Here is a 14,717-nt window from a genome sequence, read left to right on the forward strand (position 1 = left end):
TGATATACAAAGCACAATGCATGTCAATTCTATCATGACTGATGGGTCATATGGACATGATAGAATTGACTTGATACTTCCATGTTAATTCATATGAATTGCTAAAATCCACTTGTTTCAGATAAAAAGAAGCCATAAAGAAGATAAGTAAGATGTGATGAAGAAGCAAAATACGAGACTAGTTGCATAAATGATAGGCACCATTTTCCCAAATACTTCCTGGGTTCCAAATGCATGAAAAAAATTAGGTGCCACACTGCTAGATAGTTTCTTTCCCCAAGCACATAAAGAGATATAAGTACATTTGGGGCATATTCATGCTAACAGCAAATTAAAAATCTCATAACCAATGGTAATCAAAAGAGATTTCCCTAATAGTATTTCTAATAAAATATTCTTCCTCGATAAATGGTCTTCAGTGATCATATAGTGGGGTGGTAGCATTTAAATTTTCTAAGTCCAATGAGAAGAATATGATATGGATTACAACATATTTCAGAAGAAAGAAATCGCTAATTTGATCACTAAATCAATGATATGGCTCAAAAACTAAGCAATGAAAGAAAGACAAATCAGATGGTAAATCAATATTTAAAAAGAATATTTCATAAACTAAACCAATAAAGAATAAAGGAATTATAAAATATGATTTGTCATGACATGGGACTAAATCGGATGATATAATCTCCCCCATAGTAAGGGGCTTGACATCCTCATCGGGACCATACATAGCACAAAACCAGACTATGGTGCATGTGAGGCCTAACCCAATGATGGCGTCATGACTTGTGTTCTAACGTTGTTCACCGATAGTCTTTTCCTACTCTAACCCCTCATTGTGCAAAATACTAGGCCAATTATCGTATCATTTGGACTAGACCTAATAGGATACAACAATAACAAAACTATAAGTTCCAACTATTTGAGGTCGGTTGCAAGGATCTTTTGCCATCATTGAGATCTGTAAAAAGTCATATATTTAGTTAAGTTTAGAGTATTTAAATCATTATTTATATTTTTTAATAAGATTTTTTTTATGTCTTTCTCTATCTCTCCTTTTACCACTAACATTAATCATTGCATTTCTTCTAATTACTATATCCATAAGTCTCCAAAGCACATATCCATACCATCTTAAGTGATTCTTTCTTATCTTATACTCTATCGAAATAATAGGATAACTGATGAACTTGAAATGATAACTAATGTATATAGTTCAATATACAAGACTCAATAGCAAAATCACTTATCACGATGCTAAAAGATAAAAATAAACAAAAAATAAATCAAGACTAAGTTGAATGATTCCAAAGGAATCCAAACCTCACTAAGCCCTTGAGCAGCTCCAGAACGCTCAACATTGCTGCTGTCAGATTTAAGTGTCTCTAATAACCATGATACAAGATCCGGAAAATTCTCTTCTCCCATTCCCCTGATAAGAGATCCAAGTGCCCTTGCTGCGACAGACCGAACTTCTGGAATAGGATCAACCAAAACCTGATTCCAGAAAGAGAATAAAAAATTTTAAAAAATGCCAAGAGCCAATTTCTTCATATAATAGAGGTCTCTTATTTTTATTTTATTTGAATGGTAAAGTAACATGCTCAAGGAGTTTCCACCTTCTTGATCTCAGGAAGTAGTAATCCTATATATGGAATCATATCCTTTGGTTCAGTCACTAAAGAACACATATTTCCAGCAATTTGGGCAGCTTTTTTTTTTGTGTCAGCACTTCTCTCCCTTAATCCTCTATGAACAATAGGCACCAATAACGCCAAGGACGGTGCATCAACTGAGTTGATGAAAGTTGTCTGCAAAAGTAATCAGAAGCATTAAACTACTACAAAAAAATAAATCAAAATAGAAAATAAAAAAAGTTACATACTAGCAGAACTATAAAATATGTATATAGAACTCACTTGAAGAAGGATGTCAAGAGAGTGCTTTGTGTACTCATTAGGGTCAGTTAGACCCATCAGCAGGGTTGGGACAAGTGCAGATATTTCTGGATTTTTTATGACACTACCAACCTGATCAACAAAAAACATGCAACACCTGTTATAGTAAAAGCCAGAGATATGTCGAACTGCAAACACACAAAAGAAATCTATACTTGCTGAAGAGCAGTTTGTCCGGCAGCTTGAACTTTAGGGTGTGTGTCAGTCAGTACCTACAATAATTTTCAGTCAATTGATATAGTAAAATATACTATATGTTAAGAAAAAGAGAATTCATAAGCTCAACCAAAGTGTTTAATAATAAGACACCTCAGTTAGTTTGGGAACAATCCTGGGCAAGCACTGAGAAAGTTGCTCAGGTGCACAGTATGCCATAGCACCAAGCAGCTGCACGCTATTTTGCTTAGTTCGCCATGCCTTATCCTCTAGCCCCTAAACAAATTACAAGCGAGTCATCCACCGGCACCTTGCTTACAGAAACCATGAAGAATACAAAGCTTTGTGATAGTTTTTCACAGGTCTGCTAAGTTATTCAGCAAACTCAACAAGTTTAGATCAGACAATAAGCCTTGCATTGTTGTTTAATTAAGATCACGTCTACATGTAATTTGCATAATCTACTTGCATACAAGCTGGATCTACATGAATCCAACATAGATCCAGTCTTGATCCACATAGAATTAAGCTAGAACCGCATGGATTTAGCCAAGTTCAGCACAAATCTGACCAACATTGACATAGATTCTCAAGGACGCAACCAAGAGCTTGCGGACCTACATCTTGTCTAGATCCACACATAAATCTAGGCCATGTTTCCAGTATTCAAGTGAAGTAGCTTCAAGAAAGAAAACAAAATTTTCATCCAAATTGAAGGAAATGATAGGGAAGTCCAATATCACAAATTAGATAAGACACTTGAAACCCAGCTTTTGTTAGGCCTACAAATCACAAGACAAGCAAGCACCTTAAGAAGAGAAGGGAGAATAAGCTTCACTCCATAACCAGTCAGACGTGACATCATTGCACGAGCAGCACACTCAGAAGCTTCGCGTACAGCTAGGACTTGATCAGAAAAAGAAACCAAAAGCAGTGGTAGCATTTGAATTACATACCTGAAAGGCAACATATACAATTAAAATGATTAAATAAAACTCGAGTGAGATCTAACAAGCAGAAAACTTACTATACTTACGGTTCAAACAATCTACCAAGCTTTTCACAAAGACACTCGAATCCGAGTAAAGCTCCTTCACGAGACTTTGCTGAATTTCTGTGAAGAAAAAATGTGAGAGTCCAATACAATGAAGTTTAATGCACAATAGATGTAACACACTATTAACAAACATGTCAAGAAAAAAAAAACAAGATTTAGGCATAAACAAAGTAAAACATGCAAAGGCACCAAGCAAAACAGAAAAAAACAAATATGTTCCTTTCATATTAAAAATGGAGTGCTAATGAATTGAATTATTTTAATATCCCCTTCTGCTTCCCTCTAGCACTGTACTCCTCCCTGCTGTCATGCCAAAAATTAGGGATCAAAAGTGTCACAGAACATGCAACGCCAACTTGCGTTAGAGTGACAGAATTTTTCACTCAAACTAGCCAACATAAGTACATGCAAATCAACACAACATGGACTCTTACAATATCAGAAAGGTAACAGCATGTTCCCATGCCGGAGATGGCAATCTTCAAGGGAATTGATGTAGCCTAATTATTTCATACGATATCAAATTTGACAACTGTTAAAATCCTTCCAATCTTTGCCTTCATCGCATGACCAAAAACAGAAGCCTACATTTTGGCAACAAAATATTTTCACAAAAAGGATGACAAAATATCATATGGAGACACTTTTTTGAGCTTTAAAAGCAAGAAACAGTGCTCAGATATATACTTCAACTCAAAATGGGTAAAGTTTTTTTTTTGGAAAGGACAATCAATGAACATCAAACAATAGATTCTACACATCAAAAAGTACAGCCATAAGCTTTACATACCCAAAAGCAACAAACGCTCAGCCAAGAATATGCAGAAGTAGATGTGCTAATCAGAGCATTATGTATATAACTTTAAAACTATTGATAAGAATAATCCTACATGCAAGAAATTTTAGTGGTGGTGATGGAGTAGTTGTAAACTGTTCCTTGGAATTTAGTTGATAGAATCCTAAAAAACAGACATAAGCTACTTTAGCCATATGCGCCAAAGTCTAACAAAAGAAGCAACATTTCCGTATACTATGCTTATAACTTATTGCTAATCACAAAACTATAACTTTAAAGGATAAGTTGCCTCACGCGGCAAAATGCATCAGATCGCTGACATCATAACTTTTTAGCTTCCAGGAATTTCAGGTAGGTTCAGACAATAGTGACACAGTATCAACATGAGGGTCCATGCCACAATGGTAATGTAATTGCAGTGAAACTTTAGACAGGCCCAGACAACAAACCACACAGGTAAACAAACAAACCTGTCTTGTAAACCTTCATGCAGGGCTGCTACAATGCCATACTTCTTCAAGGAAGATACTTTAAAACCTTTAGCTACACCGGCAAGTCCAAAGGCTGCACCACGGCGCTCCCCATACTTCTCACTTTTCATCAACCGATCTAGAAGTTTAGAAACAAGTGCCTGGCCATCTTCCTGATAATACCAAATGCAATTTCATGAAAAAAATCTTAAACAAGAAAAAAGGTCAAGAACGACTATACCAACCAAAGATGATTGTACCAACAGTTACCTGTTTTGATGCCATTAATGGAGATAAACAATCAGAAACTGCTCGTTGAACTGCCTCAGAGGGGGTGTTCAGAACATCCAGCAATTTCTCAATAACAGTATGGACTTTTGGATCATCCTGCTTGAAATACAAATTCTTAGGCTATGCCAATTAAACAATAAAGAACCAATTTATATCTGGAAAGGCAAACCCAGTAAAACAGCAACACAGAACCATCCCAATTCCGGATGACGATTACACACCTTAGCCAAATGTTTTGCAAGTGCTCCAGTGAAAATAACAACACCTTCTCTCACAAGATCATATTTTTCTTCATCAGATGTCTAAAGACAAAATATGCAGAATATTAAGTCAGCATTTGTGCCATTCAAATATTTCAGAACATTGGCTGTGTCAGTTCACAACAAATATATATATATGCAAATTAATAGTTAATTGAGTGTGTACCTTCTTATTCAAGTAACTGTCAAATATAGGGAAAAGTAATAGAACATTTTCTTTTCCATGCTTGTCGATAATCCTAATACCAGCATTTATCATTCTTGTACGAACATCCACATTAGGATCTGCCTGAAATTGAATATGGAGCAAATAGTACTTTATATTAATTAATGATAACACACAAAGAAGTGACAATTACTAAAATAATTACCAGACATGGATAGAACCACTCAATATCAGCACAGAGAGTTTATCAGAAATATCTTATTATCAAGGTTTCACCAAGGATAATAGTACTTGTGAAAAACCCCACATCAGCTGCCTAAAATTTTTTACTAGCATACAATCAGTACAGTGTCTAATACCTACTGCTCATTGTTGCTTGGATGATTATGGTTACCATGGATTCTAAGTTTCAGATTGTGCTAATTGCATCAAGTGTGCTAATTGCATCAAGTATACCACTCAAAGAACCAAAGTATGCATGTTTTGACTTTTAACTAATACTGGCACTGTAGTAAGCTTATTTTACCCTTCGTATTGCAAAATATGCTCAAATGTCCTGTGCATGAAAGTGAGAAACATAAATATGAAAGAGGACAGTTATAATTCATCATTCGGACTTCATAATTCTCTCATCCACTCTCTTTCATATTTCAATTTTTGTCATCACTCTTCCCAGTTGTCTAGTTTCCATGTCAAGCAGCAAGGAACCTGTAAAACCAGGAACTGGAAACCCAGCAAGTAGTAGCTGAAGATAAATACCACCTAGAAAGCAAGAATAGCATAACTTTTATCCAGATTTTAATACATCAAGCGATGATTTACATAGATTTAATTAATTGCCACTTCCATGATGGATCTAACTTTTATTCCATATTTTATTCAAATCATCATCAACATACATCAGAAAATTGCATAAATCAAGGATTGCCATTTCCTGGCAGATAGCAATTCTTAAACCCAAGATAATCTGGTAATAGTTAGGTACCATATTCTTATAAAAAATAATAATAAATACAAATAAATAGTATTGTAGGAGTTTCAAGCCATATGTTTTAATACCGTATTTGATTAACTGGTAAACAACGGTCCATACAGGCTAGCACCATCGAATTTTGAAACCTTTCTTAAAAACATTGGCTGCAATCAACGTTTTATACACTGGTCCAACACCATTTGGTAATCAATTGGATCAGTATAATACTAGGATAGTAGGCTGTACACGGACCTTTATAGTGTATGCATAGGCATCAAGCTCTAAATTTCAATACTATTACTTGGTTGGACAGTTGAATATCAACAGGTAAATCTTGGTCCGACTGATATTTAAAATCTTGGCTGCAATAATCTTGTTTACAGCAATATAAAAAAACTTTATACATCAATGGTGCAATAGGACAATGATGCATGGAAATAATTGGGCAAGGACAAAAAACTTACCAAAGCACGTGATATCAGAAATGTCATGACAACTGGAAGATCTTTTGTTCTGAAAACATCTGCAGCTGAGTGAAGTGCCAAAGCAATACCCTGTCTCCCCAACCAACTGGGATCTGCCATGTCTTGTCCAGTGCTAATGTCTTGAATATATAGAGAAAACAAAGCAGAAAGTGTATCCTGAAAACAGCACAGACAATGAGGTGACTATACCTTGAAAGCCAAAACTAATTCAGGAAATCACTGGAATATATACCGGTATGGTGTCGAGGTTTTCGTCCAAGGCTGCAGCTAATGCCTCTGCTGCAGCTAGACGAACATTATAGTGGACATGGGAAAGAGCATCCAGTAGACCAGAATAATCAGTCCCAAATTCAAATCCATAGCGATCCCATACTTCCTCTGCAAGTTCTGTGACTACCTGAACAGGATATTCTTACAGATAGGACAAATATGCTATGTATAGAAAGATATCTTTCAAATATAATGAAAAGCACAACTGCATGAACTTAAGTGATCTATTTATCAACCAGGCAAAAGAACTGATTCGACCAAGTGCCTTTACGAGTAATATCACTCCTGCTCAAGAAATAGAAGAGTCCTCATGACTCGAGTGAAGCTTCTCTTTCCTCAAATTGCAGCAATCTGGGGTGAGATGGCTCCAGCACAAGCATCTTCCCTAAAAGTCCACCTCACCCCTGTGATGCTAAGTAGTATGAGATGAGAGGTCTCTTGTAAAAAAGTGAATGTGAAGGTTCTCTCCTAAGCTTGGAAAAGGAGAAAGTTGTAACAAGGGTGGTTGATCTTTATTCATTGGAAAAAAGATCGATAGTGAAAGCCGATGACCTCAAAGGAAGAGGAATCGAGAGTGGATGTACATCAAGAAGACCAAACCACCATAAATTGGTTTGCATTCCTTTTCTTGCTTGTGACTTTTGATCGTGGTTGCTTATTATCACTCACTCTACTAGTAACTCTTACAAGAATTCAATTCTTGATTAATCATTTTTCCAATATGTGTTTTTCTCGATTGAATTTTAAAGTCGGTTAAAATTTATTATGGCACTAATTCACCCTCTTTCTTAGTGTCATTAAGATCCTTACAACTCAAACTCAAGCTACATCAGTAGAACACTTATAAATCAAGTACCAACTAAATGTGTTTATAACAACAAGTATTTACTAGTCTGACCAATGATTAGTACTGAACCACATTGATAGTTAACATTTAGTATAATTTTTATTTATTTTTCCTACTGATACCGGACGACTTAGGTCACTATACCACCACAAATATAGTAATGGCCCAACTGGTTGTTGAAACAAATATTAAATCAAATGTAAATCCTTGATTAAAATATGCTCATAGGGCATCTATATCTCCCAAATATAATCATGCTTCCGTGTGAGGTAATATTATGCTGAGAATTTGCATGGAAGGGCCAGTCAGTTGTTTACTTGTTACACAACTAGCTAGCCTTCAATCTCAATGTCAAATTCCTAGCCAAGACAGCCTCAGGTTAAGGCAGCATTCAATGAGAGAGAAATCTAAAAAAAGGATCTGAAATAGTAATTCAGCTTTAGTTCATCACACAAATAGCAAACTACCATATGCTTAAGCCATTTAAACATATAAAACAAAGATAGCATGGTTAAACACTGAAATAAAAGAATTCATTGATCTCATAGGCAAAATTTGTGCTGGAGATTATATTAAATAATACAAATAAAACAGCTATCATATCAAAAAGTAAAAACACAAACAATCTCCTAAGCAACATATAATAGGGAGAACAAATCAATCTAATTAATCATACACAGTATACAGGAACTTGAGCCCTTGCTTCAAACAGTCAGACAAGGAAAAGAGGTAAAAGAGAGATGATTGAGCTGGAAGCTACAAAGAATTAGCTGCAAGTACAATGCATGACAAGATATAAACATCACTAACCTTCTCAGGATCATGCAAAGCAATCCAAAACCTCGTTGTCACCGATATATCCACATGAATTGGATCACCAGGGGAATAAGGAATGCATTTTATAGCATTTAAACAGGCAAGCCTCACATGTAGATCTTTTGCATAAACTCCACAAAGAGCCTACGTTATACAGAACAATTGGAAATGAAAGACAAACAATTAGAGGATAAATATCTCATATATAGCATAAGCAAGGTTCGCAATTCCAATTCATACCAGCATACCGAGTCTTGCTATTTTAGCTATTTTAGCTAATACATATTGTATTAGTGTTTTCAGTTTTATCGAAAATAGCTAAAAGGTCGGTATTGGTCGAAATCGATCATTACCACCCAGTACAGGTCGGTAACGGTCGAAATCGACCGGTACCGCCTGGTACAGGTCCATATTACCGCCTGATACAACCCCGTATCGCTCAATATGGGGCCAAAATTTTGGTACCAGCCGATACAGCCCCGTATCGTTCGATATGGGGCCAAAAATATGTTACCGCTCGGTAGCGGGTGGTCCGTGTGCCAAGAGGCTCTCGGACGGGTACATACCGCCCGTACCGGGCAGTAGACATCGAATTTAAAAACCATGAGCGTAAGCACTTCAACTCACTTTGGCCAATTCATCAGATCGGAGTCCTAGGCATAACTCATTCAACATAGGCCCTACCAGAGGTTGATAAGCCGGAACAACACCAAGGACATGATAAAGAACCTGAAATATATCAATAATAATTGACAAGTACTCTCGACGATAATATAAAATGAATAAAGATCATCAATAGAACCAAGGTGTTAATGTCCAACCGAGAGCATTCGTGGCCTAGGAAGAGGCAATATTGGATCCAAATGGATAGATAGTATTCGAAGCACATCATCATGAAGTATCGTCTTCTTTGAAGAAAGCAAGATCTGCTCCATTATCTAACAGAAAAGAAGAAATATTTTGAAGCTTCAACAATAATAGCAGAAATTGGACATAAAAATAATTCAGACAGGAAAGCATACCGGAAACACGAAGGTAAAAGAATCTGCAGGAAGTGGTCCAGTGTTACATGACACGGACAGCCCAGTAACTATTTGTTCAAAAATACTCAATGAGGACCTTTTATGGACTTCACCCTCATTAACTGGAGGAATAAGGTCCCACAGTACATTAACATCTTTTGTCGAAACTATCCGTAAAGCAGCAGCTATTTCATGTGCCCAACTACAAAGAGGAGGGGCTAGACATCGGGCTAGATTTAGCATAGTACCAAATGCAGCATTACCGACTATTGATGAGTGCAGTAATGGTTCTACATAGTCTACCTGTAAGAGACCATTAGAGTGAAAGAGGATAAACATAACTGATTATGGAAATACAATTTTATGCCTATTTTGACTGACATCAATGTGTAACAAACTACGATAAAGCAAAACAACATTTCACAATAGCAGTTGGTTTGTCACAGTCACAAAGGCATATCAGACGATACATATTCCAACAACAACATACTGATATTAGTAAAAGCAATTAACAAAACACAGGCAGTTCCTTCGTCAAATACAACATTGGCAGTTTCTCAAAAAGCCAAATTGTGCATGTTTGCACACAATTATTTGTTTTACAAAAAGGCACAACCCAGAATGAATGTGAATAACATGTCAGATGGCCTGCAGATGAGAATTAAAATTCATTGCCCAGGAAATTGCATAAGACACCAACTACCAAGTACCAAGAAATTCACATTATTGAGAAATGGCAAAAAAAATTGTTACTTTATGTTTCTCTTTAGTTCCTTGTGCTGCTCATTTTAGCATCCTGAAGAATATTTTCCTCGCTATCTCTAGCTCAAAGATTTACATTTAATCAAAATTTAAATTAATTTAATTGTATTGATCTAGAAAATCTCGACCTAAGGCACTACTCACACCTGAAACCATCGATAATAGTCCTGAGCAATCAAACTAATTTTTAAGACTGAACCAGACTAATGTTTAACAAAGCCAACTCGTTCAGCTCAAAGCAAGAGACTGAAAGCCAAATCTATCGTTGATGTTTTTATTGAGGATTTGATGACAGCCACCACAAAAGCCTCTCTGCTTCACCATAGAAGAGAATGGAAATCTGGGACAGAGGGAGGCAAGTGAACACAAGAACAGGCCAAAGAAGATAAGCTATTCAATTATTGTTGCAATTTTACCCAGGGCCTATTTCCATTTTCTCAGAAACCCGGTGTCATTATGGCAAATTATAACTATGTTACAGTCTGCTACAAGCCTAATCCACTGTCAGACTTGAGCTTCAGTACCTAAGACTCACCTTTTCTTCAAGATGCTCAAGCACTTCCAATACTACCCAAGAGATAAGGACTGCAAAGTGGTGAAAATAGAAGTTCATAAACAATCACTTCTCTATCCCATGTAAGATTCCTAAGTCAATCAAATCATAACCAATTCACTCCCCTTGCAATAAATAACTATACCAAGTAAAATGGGACACCACACAGAATTGATAACCTACAATAACATAATATTTTACAAATATATAAAATAAAAATTCAAGAAGAGTAAAAAGCATGACCGTGACCATGTATGACAAGTGTTGCTCAGATTCCACTTGATCCAAGCACAAAGAATACCAATATACCAAATTCTTCCCTACTTCAACTCATGCATAATATACATGCGTAATTTGAGTACCACACTGTACGTACATAAGTGAATACCATCATTCTGCATAAAAATCTATGTGCTACTCCATGCTGGTTGGACACATGGCACACTGCAATAAATGGTGTACTAAGATCCAGTTATGCATTTCAAAATTTGAAGAGCATATTTGGACAGATGCGGGCAGATAAGTAGATTCATCATTGAATTTGACCAGATATCCAAGCCTTTCACAAAAGAATTTCGTTGATTAATTCTGTCACCAATCTAAGTATGCTGTATATCATCTAAATTTATGTATCAGGAAAAATTTTCTTAGTGAAACACACTTTGAGCTTTATCAAGCAGAAAACCAGCGAGCTACATAAGTGTAAATCAAAAGTTCATTCATTATACAAACTAAATGAGCAAATGTTTGAACACAAGCTGCTCAGATCCTCTCTCAATTGACATATTGAGTAATGAGTTTAAGAATCATTAGTTAGATTACCAATATACAATCTGAAGAAGATAGATGAAGCATTCAACATTAATCAACTGAAAATAAATAGACAATGCAAATAGCCATTACTCACCAATGAAGGTAGCTGACCATGAGTGAATACTGGATTAGCAATTGCCATTTCACCAAGAGCAGTAAGCATAACAGAGAGATTCCTCTGAATACCATTAACCCTCTGACGAATAGCTGCTTCCTCCTTCAACATCAACTCTCTAGCTTCCTCCTTTGCAGTCTTTACCTTCTCCACAGGAGCTACACAATATGCAACATGTTGGAGTTCAACAAAAAACCAGCTACCAGATATCAACAAATCAAGAAATGTGCTCGGACTTGCCATTTCTTTTACTGGCCTTTCCCATATCTTTTTTTGTGCTTGTAGGTTCTCTTTTATTTGGCTCTCTTTGTACCAAAGAAATAGATGCTGCATTCTCCTATAAAAAAGCAAAAGAGTAAATATTATTTTACACAAATTTCAATTAAATTAAAAAGGAAAAGAATCGTGTAAAGTTACCGAGCCATCTTGATCATCATAAACCTTAAAACGACCCTTTGGATGTTTTGTGTTTTTCGCAGCAACGGTCTCAGCAACATAAATTCCTTGTTCACTGGATAGTTGTCCTTCTAGCGTAAAAAATATCTAGAGAAGTGTAATATTAACTAAATGAATATCATGTTACCAGTGAAAGAAAGGCAAAAACTTAAGCAGAATAATAGATCACCCTATACCAAATCACTCTAAAACAAAACTGTGTGAAAAAACTGCAGAAACAACTAAATATCTTTTTCAGTAAATTTACATTATTATTGCAAAAAAACATGCACCAGATTTGCTTTCAGTAAAGCTGATTACTGTGCATATGCTAATCTAAGATAAACAATATACATATGATCACTCATTCACTATATTAACAAAATATTGCTATTGGATTTACGACCAAGGACTGGACGAAAGGTCAAAAAAAGGAAAATTTCAAATTAAAAGAGGGCAGAGAGTAGAAAAGCAGAGAAAATAGACAAGGCTACTCTGCAGCATTATCAGTATGTTATACACATGGTTTGCAGTACCGGTCCGTACCGCCCGGTACGGGCGGTACATACCGGTCCGACAGGCTTTCGGTAAGCGGACCATATGTTACCGTTCCGATACTGTAGCGGCACTGTAGCACTGCTACAGTACTCAACGCGTCTGAATATACCGCTCGGTACACCTGGGTGTACCAAGCGGTATACCGTACCATACCGGTACCGAGCCCAGGTCGAAACTCCGGTACGGTACGGTATTGCGAACCTTGTTTATACATACTACATAGTATGACCAACTACCACATTCCCATCTCCTAAAGCAAGAGGTCCAGATGATTTAATCTTCTGGTTCTTTCACAATAAAAATACACTAATGCACTCAAATTGCGTCCTCCCACATTTGGAACCCAAATGGATGGGACAAAGTTCAATGAAGTAAGAAAACCAACATGGACAGTGAGATGATGTGTCCTAGTAACTCGATGGAGTTGAAACAAACTATGCAATCAGTGCATGCGCTTTCAATAGACCAAGGTTGCAGTTCAAGGAAACATGTGCCTTCCACAATAAAAAATTATTATTCAGATAAACTACGAATAACAAATCCTTTCGAATCAAAGTTTGAAAGGCTCCATGTCCTAGTTCAGCAACAGAAACAGGTCCTCTTCCATCAAGATAAGGCAAGTTGTAACTTAAAGCATGGCATTTTAAAATGTTAGCACAGTTTAGAATTGTAACCATGTAAAACAAAATAGTCCTTACATAATCGACCAACAAAAGCAAGTCAAAAGAACATTGCTTTCAATAATAAAAGCTTCTTCATAGTATGAGGGACCAGCAAAAAAAAATCATGATGAAAAGAATACAGCATAAACAAGGTATCCTTAGACCTAAGTACATAATGTCATGCTAAATAGACTTTAATTGGAACAGCAAGAATAATTATTTGCAGCTGTGCTTCCACAATTTGAAAAAATAGGTGTCAAATAAAAAAATAAAATAAAAATGTCCAAATAAAATCACCTTGATCTCATTCTCTGATAGCATATCATGTAAAGAACGATCTGGTAAATTGCTGAAGTGCTGGGAATGACAACAGAAGAATGGAGATGAGTTGAAGCCATTTATATAACCAAATAATTGTTCATAAATACAAACATAAAGAAAAACAAAAACTTACTTTTTCAAATTCTATAAAGGTGTCATTGGGGGTTATCATCATTAATGTCGTTAATGAAAATAAAGCTGCACGTTCTTCAAGTGCATTCGAACTAAATAGTCCAGTTGGCCCAAGCAAATCCTAGAAAGGAACAAAATATGACAGAACATGATCAAGAGTTAACCCAGATATTATCATCCAGAAACGAAGTCTGGCATAGGTAGCAATATGGTAAATAATGTTAATAAAATATAATGTACACTTTAACAAATGAATTGCTAATAAACTGTCAACGGTTATCTTTAAAAAACAACAAAATGCATCAAAATAAATCAAAAAAATCAAGACATCAACTAATGTCCATCCTGTAGTACTACATGATTGTTGTTAAGTTTCTAAAGAGGTTACTTCTCCTAAATGCCCACAGACATTTGCATGTATAAATTCAAAATCAAAACCAAGGTTCGCAATATCGTACCGTACCGGTATTTCGACCTGGGCTCGGTACCGGTACGGTACGGTATACCGAGTACTCGGTACACCTGGGTGTACCTCTCGGTATACCGTACCGTACCGGTACCGAGCCCAGGTCGAAATACCGGTATGGTACGGTATTGCGAACCTTGCCACAAAATGTAAATTCCCAAAACAAGAGGTTGGATCACCACAGAAAATTTTCTCCACAAACAAAGCAGTTAGCATTCGACAAAAGCTGCACTGTTACACATTTAGGATGGTTAAAACTTAATATAAACATGTATAACTGGAATGTTTGCAAAATTAATCCAACCCAATCCAAAACTTCATCAACCAGTGCCA

At 36.2% G+C, this 14,717-nt stretch overlaps 1 protein-coding gene across 2 annotated transcripts in view; it reads right to left on the reverse strand.

The window, feature by feature from the left end:
- Positions 1–14,717, reverse strand: part of LOC103992771 (protein ILITYHIA) — a 38,628-nt gene that overhangs the window by 12,817 nt on the left and 11,094 nt on the right. For both annotated transcript variants that reach the window (XR_010513002.1, XM_009412614.3), the window contains exons 14-35: positions 13,920–14,039; positions 13,763–13,822; positions 12,228–12,353; positions 12,051–12,147; positions 11,790–11,968; positions 9,568–9,870; positions 9,367–9,483; positions 9,173–9,274; positions 8,540–8,689; positions 6,845–7,009; positions 6,592–6,768; positions 5,155–5,277; positions 4,950–5,030; positions 4,708–4,824; positions 4,438–4,610; positions 3,151–3,228; positions 2,923–3,070; positions 2,268–2,390; positions 2,114–2,170; positions 1,920–2,030; positions 1,620–1,811; positions 1,324–1,497 (exon numbers count right to left, since the gene is read on the reverse strand). Coding sequence is in view for 1 of the 2 variants with exons in the window: in XM_009412614.3 (XP_009410889.2) it covers positions 1,324–1,497; positions 1,620–1,811; positions 1,920–2,030; positions 2,114–2,170; positions 2,268–2,390; positions 2,923–3,070; positions 3,151–3,228; positions 4,438–4,610; positions 4,708–4,824; positions 4,950–5,030; positions 5,155–5,277; positions 6,592–6,768; positions 6,845–7,009; positions 8,540–8,689; positions 9,173–9,274; positions 9,367–9,483; positions 9,568–9,870; positions 11,790–11,968; positions 12,051–12,147; positions 12,228–12,353; positions 13,763–13,822; positions 13,920–14,039 (2,973 nt within the window). In the remaining variant the exon portion in view is untranslated. The remainder of the gene's footprint in view (positions 1–1,323; positions 1,498–1,619; positions 1,812–1,919; positions 2,031–2,113; positions 2,171–2,267; positions 2,391–2,922; positions 3,071–3,150; positions 3,229–4,437; positions 4,611–4,707; positions 4,825–4,949; positions 5,031–5,154; positions 5,278–6,591; positions 6,769–6,844; positions 7,010–8,539; positions 8,690–9,172; positions 9,275–9,366; positions 9,484–9,567; positions 9,871–11,789; positions 11,969–12,050; positions 12,148–12,227; positions 12,354–13,762; positions 13,823–13,919; positions 14,040–14,717) is intronic.

Source organism: Musa acuminata, chromosome BXJ1-1 (assembly GCF_036884655.1).
Source record: "Musa acuminata AAA Group cultivar baxijiao chromosome BXJ1-1, Cavendish_Baxijiao_AAA, whole genome shotgun sequence".
Classification (NCBI taxonomy): Eukaryota; Viridiplantae; Streptophyta; class Magnoliopsida; order Zingiberales; family Musaceae; genus Musa; species Musa acuminata.